Source organism: Micropterus salmoides, unplaced genomic scaffold (assembly GCF_014851395.1).
Source record: "Micropterus salmoides isolate LMB-PRFRI ecotype aquatic unplaced genomic scaffold, ASM1485139v1 Ms_hic_scaffold_12, whole genome shotgun sequence".
NCBI classification, from domain to species: Eukaryota; Metazoa; Chordata; class Actinopteri; order Centrarchiformes; family Centrarchidae; genus Micropterus; species Micropterus salmoides.
The window spans coordinates 2,679,447-2,687,594 of NW_024040263.1; the positions used below are offsets into that span (position 1 = coordinate 2,679,447).

Below are 8,148 nucleotides of genomic sequence, written 5' to 3' on the forward strand. Positions count from 1 at the left end.
TTAGCCTAATAACTGAATTTAAAGTTAATTATTGACCTTGAAAACATAACAACAAAACGATCTCACCTCAAGATCCATGGTAGCTGTTGGGGAGCCAGCGATCACATCACATGATCTTCATCAGCAGGTGGTTAGCCCAGTGTGTGATAGGCTATGAAAGCTCCAGAACAGAATTGGACCTTCTCATGATTGATAACCTGTAAAGCTTATAAATGTTAATTATATATTATCATGATTAATTAGATATATGCCTATTGTTTACAGGTTACGGTCCTTTCCTTTTGTGTGTTTTAAAAAGTGCTGTATTATAGGCTAAATATTAGTCTAATTAAAACTTGAAAAGCATTCCCAGATGCATGCCTTGGTTTGCCCCCTCTCTCTTTCTCTCTCTCTTTTAATGCTACATCACTTTGTTTGAGGAAACCAGCAAAAATGCAAATTATCTGCCTAAATAATGGACTCATGGGTTAAAAGTATCACGGTCCTGTAAGGACAGATGCACAGTTAAAGCTGAGTTAAGCCTACATGTGTGGCGAGTCTTGAATTCTCGGAAACGTCACATCATGTAGAGCTACAGAGTTAAGTTCGTCATTTACAACTTTTCATCGGTGTAAGCTGTTCAGGTGAAAAATCGAGAAAATGATGCGGAATTTGGCTTAGGACGCCTCACACACTGGATTTGTGTGTGTAGGCTATGTGTGCGAGAGAGAGAGAGAGCGAGAGAGAGAGAGAGACGGTGGCGGTGGTGGAGGGGGGAGTCTGGGAGATGGAGAGAGGCTTGTAGTTTAAAATGCGATGTGACAGCTCAGGAAAAGGGGGGATGATAAAGGCGCTGTTATTGGATCAATCTGGCCCTGAATGCCCCTGTAAAACACTTAAACACGCATGATGCGGGAGCGCGCGCACGCACGTGAGAGAAGAGAATAGACACGGAGAAAGGAAAGCGGCGTTGCTTCTTAAAGTTAGAAGAAAATGTGTTTTTCTCTAAATGTAAAACATGCAGGTTATTTTCCTGAGAGTTTAATGGAGTCGGCCTATCAATCACTTGGCTATTTCCACGCGCCGGTTTAGCCTCGTCCTCATTGTTTTGACAGGGCTGAATTAAAGGACCGCGCGAGGTGTAATTAGCGATCGATCCGGAAAGGAAAAAAAAAACCTTCTCTCTCTTTCTCTTTTTTTCCTCGTGCTCTGCCTTCCGTTACTCCATTAACCGCGTCTCTGACGTCACAGGACGATTAACGTTTCTTATTGGCCCCGCGTGCAGATGGAGGAGTCCTAATGAGCTGGCTCGCAGAGAGAAAGAGCAGGGTTGACATCTCGGCTGGATCGTAAACCTGAAATACCTCGTATAGCCCCGTCTCCGCTGCTTCAGTCCAGAACGTACCGTGGCCGCGGGAGACGGCCGTCTGCCTGGGTTCCCTTCTCTCCCCCTCCGCCTTCACCTCCACCTCTTCCTCTTAGCAGCTTCTTCCTCCTCTCCCTGACTTTTTTTGACTGCATGTTCAGCCACACTGCCTCCCTCTGCATCTTCACTTCGGCCCCGCCGCAGCCCGGGCGAGCATGGACAGTCGGGTACTCGAGCATCCTCACGCCCAGTTCGGAGGCTCCTTGGGCGGGCTGGTGGGCTTCCCGTACGCACTCGGCCCCCATCACCACCACCATCATCACCAGCACGTCTACGAGCTCGCCAGCGGGCACCAGCTGCAGTCCGCTGCCGCCGTCCCCTTCTCTATAGACGGATTACTTAACGGCTCCTGCTCGGCCTCGGTGGTCAGCTCCAACTCGCTGCTCTCGCCCGACAGCCAGCAGTTCAAACTCTCAGGTAGGCATGGATATTTTAGTCTATTGTCTTATTAATAAACCTGCGTGGAAACAATGCATTGTTAAAGGAAGTGTAATACATGTGAGTAGCTTGTTTTATGGACAAATAAGGCAATTTTGTGTGGATTTTGAGGCTAACTTAAATACTTTTTCAGGCTTTTATGACCGATTTTAAACGAGAAAGCCAGTGTAGGTGCTGTTTAAAAGTTTTGGGGCTTGGTTAATTTAAAAAGAAATGAAAAAAAGTTCATGTGCAGGCTAATATTTTACTGTAAAACTGCACTCAAGGTTAAAATAAAGGTAACAGTTTCTTCATGACATAGATAACCCACTGGCTGCTGATAGGCTATGACATGATCAAAACTGAATTTTGTAATTATTGGGAATATTTGTAAATATAGGCTATAGCCTATATAGCCTAAAATAGCTTTAAATAAGCCTATCTTTGTTGTTTGTTGAGTCCACCAGCAACAAAATATGTGAAAACAGAAGGTGTGACAGCGGTCAGTTTTACACTAAACTGGTGCTTTGCAAGCAAATTCTGCCATGACATTCTCCATCCCTCTCTCTCTCACTCTCTCTCTCTCTCTCTCTCTCACACACACACACACACACACACACACACACTCATAAACACACTCTTGTACAAATACACACACGTCGACCACTGCAGATTCTGGGGACCAGGATAAGGACAGTCCCGGTTGTAAACGGAGACGCACGAGGACGAATTTCACCGGGTGGCAGCTGGAGGAGCTCGAAAAGGCTTTCAACGAGAGTCACTATCCGGATGTATTCATGCGGGAGGCGCTCGCGCTCAGGCTTGACCTCGTGGAGTCCAGGGTTCAGGTAAAGACATGACACAATGAGTCATATATTTTGAGAAGCATTTATTCATTTATTAAGTTGTTGGATGAGATTTAGGTTCCATGCCAGAATCCACAAAACCTACGTTTTGTGATGCCCACGAAGGCCTATCCCATACTGAGATAGCTATTTGTCAATTAGCAACATATCCCATATAAGGGTCTCTTTTGAATTATGCATGGAGGCAACCTATTGATTTATAGGTTAATAAAAACAAGGCTATTTACTGAGCAAAGCAAGGGGTGAAAATGGTAACTAGCAACCTTCCTTACATTCAGTTCTAGTTATTCGACAGTTTGCAATTCTACCCCTTTTATTTTTTATTTACTTACTTTTATGTGGTTCAATTTAAGGTTTAAGACAAATCTATTATTATCATGTGGCTATTCATTTTAGACCATTATTATTATTATTATTATTATTATTATTATTATTATTATTATTTATTATTATTATATTAAGACAGAACACAGTGATATTTTAGGATGATGCTATTTTTATTAATAAACTATTTACACAATTACACAATTGAACAGATAGGCAATAATAATAACAATAATAATAATAATAATAATAATAATAACAATAATAATAATAATAATAACAATTTAACAATATGCAAGAGCTTAAGATAATGTCTATACTTTAAAGGAATAAAATGCAGAATACATTTAGGCTATATTTTGTTAATGTTTTGTAAAAGGAAATTTCATGATTAGATATGTATTTTATTGGATAATAATAACATAATAACATAATAATATTGTTAATAATAAAATAAATACATAAAGGCTAGACTATGTTTAGTACGTAGGCTGTTTGCTTAGTAGCCTATGTGAAAGCTGTGTATCTATTTATGATATTTTATGTTATTGAACGTATATTCATGTATTTCTAAATGAGCCTGCATGCATGGTTTCATCCAGTAGCCTAAAAGCGGGACAGAAGCAGAGCCCGCCGTTGCTGTATGTTGTGTGGGGATTTCGCTCCTAAACCTCAGATTATTGTTCCCTCAAGCTGCTTAACGCTCCTTTATCACCAGGTTTGCGGGGGAAAGATATAACCAACATTAACAATTCATAAGAAGCGCCATTGTGGCACATGATGTTGGTGTCCCGTCCTTATTATGCAATGATCGCGGATCCTACTTCTGCATGCTAAACTCCTGGCGTTATCAGCACCGAACATACGGCCGTGAGCGCGCCCAGAGGCCGGGCAGTGAGAGCTTTCAGGCGGGGGACGCTCCCTCTCTTGGCTCGGCGCGGAGGGAGGAGAGCCGGGGATTGCCGTGCGAGTGTTAAGCTCCATATGAGCGGAGGGCTGGGTATACGGTACAATTAAATGTAAACTTTCTGGCAAATTTGCTCATTAGACTTAATGGTGGTAATTAACACCAAAACATGTGCATCTGCTGGTCCACCTCTGTGACCTATTAACCTACTCTTTAGATGTTTAAAGCAGCGGTAAACGAAGACATAGATAGCCATGGCAGAAAAGCAGAGGACAAAGGTTCTACTTGTTTCAGGGCTTTGTGGAATTTTGTTTGGATTTGTAGGCAATATGGCTTTGTCCTTATCTGATAACCACTGTGACACTGATTTATTGTCATGGCAGGTGTGAGGTCTGTTGTTGTCTGAGGCTGTCTAAACACACACCATAAGTGACATGTTGTCTGACATAGCCTACTTAAGTGTATTCATTTTCTTGAGGGGGATAAATCGTTATAAAAAAAAACCATTAATCCAAGGAAAATTACCCCAAAAAATTACACAAACTCTTCTACAATTATCACAGATGTTAATTAAATCATCACTGATACAGTGATATTGTACTGGATTGCAGGAGATGTGGAGGTGTTCATGGTAATGGATCTTACAGGTTCAGCCTAAAATGAACAAAGTCCCAGTTTTATAAAATGTACAAAATCATTGTTGGCCCAAATAATGCTGCAAATAATAACTATCTTCATTGCTGATTTATTGATCCATTGTTTTTATGATTATTTGGTCTGTAAAAAGCCCAAGGTGATGTCTTGAATGAGCTTTTTTGCCCAACCAGTAGTCCAAAATGCAAAGATAATTAATTTACAATGACTCAAAGGAGAAAGGTCATAAATCATATTAGAGAAGCTAAAACAAGCACATCTCTGGCATTTTCCCTTGAAGATTATTTGATTATCAAAATTGTCGACAATTAATATCCTGTAATTGGCTAATAAATTAATCAACTGATTTCAGCGCTAAACCCAATTCACCTGCAAAAAATAAAGTGATATGAATATTCTGAATCAATATATGACCTTATAGATGGTTTTTGACACATATTGACACAGTGGGAAACTACTTTCAAACCAAAATCATCTCACGTGTAAATTTTCCACCTGTGTATGTGTGCATAGGTTTGGTTCCAAAACCGACGTGCTAAATGGAGAAAAAAGGAGAACACAAAGAAAGGGCCAGGGCGGCCTGCTCACAACTCCCACCCGACCACGTGCAGCGGCGAGCCCATGGACCCCGAGGAGATCGCACGCCGGGAGCAAGAGCGGGCCGAGAAGAAGAAACGGAAACAGGAGAGGAAGCTTCTGAAGTCACAGAACAAACTTCTCACAGGTGACAGCTTCCACACACCCGGAGGTTCAGAGAGTGACAGCGGGGTCTCCCAGTTCACCGACAGTGAGCAGCAGTCTTCAAGCGTTAATGGGACTATTCATATTGAACTGCCAGCAACAAAGGGTGCAGGAGGACACCAAACTGAATCCAGCTGTGACCAAACACGACACGACTTCAGCCAACTACAAAACCACCAAAACCAAAGAACCGCAGGAGAACCGGAGCAGGTTTCTCCAGGCAGCACGCACAGTTCCAGTCCTGGAGGCCCGAGGTCCTCTGCCCTGCAGAAACGCAACCCTTTCAGTGTGGAGAGCCTCCTCTCTGACGCCACGCCTCGACGGAAATCTCAGCTGGACTTCCCATCGTTGCCCAGTCAGAGGACACTGGTGGGTAAAGGCCACTTCTTGCTTTACCCCATCACCCATCAGCCCTTGGGTTTTCTAGTGCCCCAAACAGCCCTGAAGGCCTCACCGTGTCAGGACAACAGCATTAACAGACTCAGCCTGGGACAGAGGTGTGTGCCAAGTGACGGGAGCCCCGCACCCTCTGACCTCTCCAGCTTTGTCACTAAGCCTCTAAACTCGGATCATATGGAGCATAACACGCAGCATCACCACAATCACATTAGCAATAGAGCGGACGGAGCGGATGTGGAGGAGTGTGGTGGTGACTGCAGTACTAGAAGATTCCCTGTTTCTCCTCCACCAAATAGTGTGACTCAGATGGCTCTGGCCAGGCTGAGCTCCACACAGTCCAGTGACAGTAGCGAGGAGAGGAGTTTGAAAGTTCGAACGGAGGCAGCATCCAATGGCTGCCAAGCTGCCGAGCTGCGTGCAAAAGAGAAGTGTGCAAGAGAGGACCGAGCATCTCCAGACCTCTCCGAGCATCTCAAGACAAACACAGACTGTCAAGAAACACCCGGAACAGATGGAGAGGATGTCGATATGGACTAACACTTGCAAGGAGCAAACATAAACAAAGGACCAGGAACACCACTCAGACTATTCAAACATTCCCAAAGCTCTGCTGAGACACTCTAAAACATATCAGGAATCAGGAGACTTAATTCTCATCTATTTTTTAATCATAATGTGTGATCAATCCAGATGGCCCCTGAAAAAGCTGTGGCCATCATCATATTCAGGCTTTAGGCCTAAAACACCTTTAGAAGCAGGTTCTTTCTCTCTTTTTTGATGACCAACTTGTAACAAAAACTAGGCTACAGTAAACATCTTACACACAACAAAAATCCTCAGATATTGTAAAAATGAGAAAATGATATTTATATGTAAACATTTTGATAAATAAAGTTATTGTTTAAATTGAATCACTGTCTTTCTAGGACCATATCAAGGGGGAAAGGTTAACAAAAGGGGAGGTTGCTGTGTGGCAGAACCTTGGATCATGGCGGCTGGAGTTTTGTCATGTTTCAGCAGATAAATCCCCCTTTTTCTCTGTGTAGTGAGCCGGAGCTGGGCCTCAAGTCCGTCTGGCTGTTTGTATTTATTGCTTTAACAAATTTATTCATTTGAAAGGCCGAGCTGGAATGAGGTTAGTGGCCGCGGGCTATAGGACCCTGCGCCTCCTGCTGAGTTTTGATATGAAAGTAATTATTTTCCCACTGGCTGCCGTGGGTCTCGAGGCAGTTTTTTCCCCCTCCTTTCAGCCCAAAGGGTTATTAGACATTACCGATTTCTAGTGATATGGAATCACATAAACTTCCTACAATAATAGAATTAGCATGAAAGGCAGGGGTGTCAAATTGAAATGGGAAAATAATAGCCGCGCCAGCTGCATCGTGTATGTGTGCGTGTTAGCGAGTGTGCGTGAGTGCGCATAGTCTATTGAGCGCGAGGAGGAGGAGGATGAGATGGTGGTAGATTCGTGGGGCGGAATTTTCATGAGCTGCCGCGGTTGTCAGACGGCCCTTGTAGTCGGCTATATTAAGATAGATGTTCGATGATATCCCTCATTGTTCTGTCGCTTATATTGATGTTGCTGCGTTATCGCCCTATTGATCATGTGTCGCACATAATAGGACAGGCGCGCGCCCGCCTGCCTGCGCCTTTTTACAAAAGCGCCTGGGCCCCTCGTCATTTGTTCTAATAGGACTGAGTCCCTCGGGGGACACAGATAAAGATATGCCTATAGGAGAGGAAGAGGGAGAGAGGAGGCGAGTGATGTGCCAGGCTTGCTTTAATACTTTTTTTGACCAATTGTTGGCTGAGCTAAAAAAAAAAAAAAAAAAAAGAATGAAAGAAAGAAAAAGAAGAAGTAGTAGTAGAAGTAGTAGTAGAAGTAAGGTGGGAGAAAGTGAAGAATGGCTGAATTAGAGATGTTTAGGGACAGAAGAGAAGACGGATTCTCCTAAATGTGCAGGTGTGTGCATACACATGCACTGGCTGCACGTACGCGCATGCCAGTTTAGGAAAGAGTGTGTTTAGCTTATGAAGTGTAAACGCCAACTATTCCCTGGAAACTGAAATCCCAATTATTAAAACCATTAATTCTGGCGAGCCAGCGCACGGAGGAGCCGTGTTGACAGCCCGGCTAAATATCCACGATCCCTCCCGGTCACCTCGCCTTTATTTGCAAATAAATTGAGGGGGATCCGAGGGACAGAGCTTTACTTTGCTGCGCCGACCTAAAATGAATTTCCGTGCCTGAGTCCCTTTAATAATATTTACATAATTTTCGCTCAGTGACTCTGCTATTTGCGCTGTAGGAAGCGGGGGGCTTATAGGAAAATAATTAGACAAGAGGACGAGGAGAGAGCGAGAGTGAAAACAGCAGGAGGAGGATGGGTTAAGACCGAAGCTGAACACTAAATTCCCAGACAGCTAAAATCAAT

At 43.5% G+C, this 8,148-nt stretch overlaps 1 protein-coding gene across 1 annotated transcript; it reads left to right on the forward strand.

Annotated features, from left to right (window-relative positions):
- Nucleotides 1–804: 804 nt before the first annotated feature.
- Nucleotides 805–6,624, forward strand: LOC119898663 (homeobox protein unc-4 homolog). The gene is made up of 3 exons (XM_038712841.1): nt 805–1,822; nt 2,495–2,670; nt 5,087–6,624. The coding sequence occupies exons 1-3, from the start codon at nt 1,561–1,563 to the stop codon at nt 6,248–6,250; spliced, it is 1,602 nt and encodes a 533-aa protein (XP_038568769.1). The 5' UTR covers nt 805–1,560; the 3' UTR covers nt 6,251–6,624.
- The last annotated feature ends 1,524 nt before the right edge of the window (nt 6,625–8,148 follow it).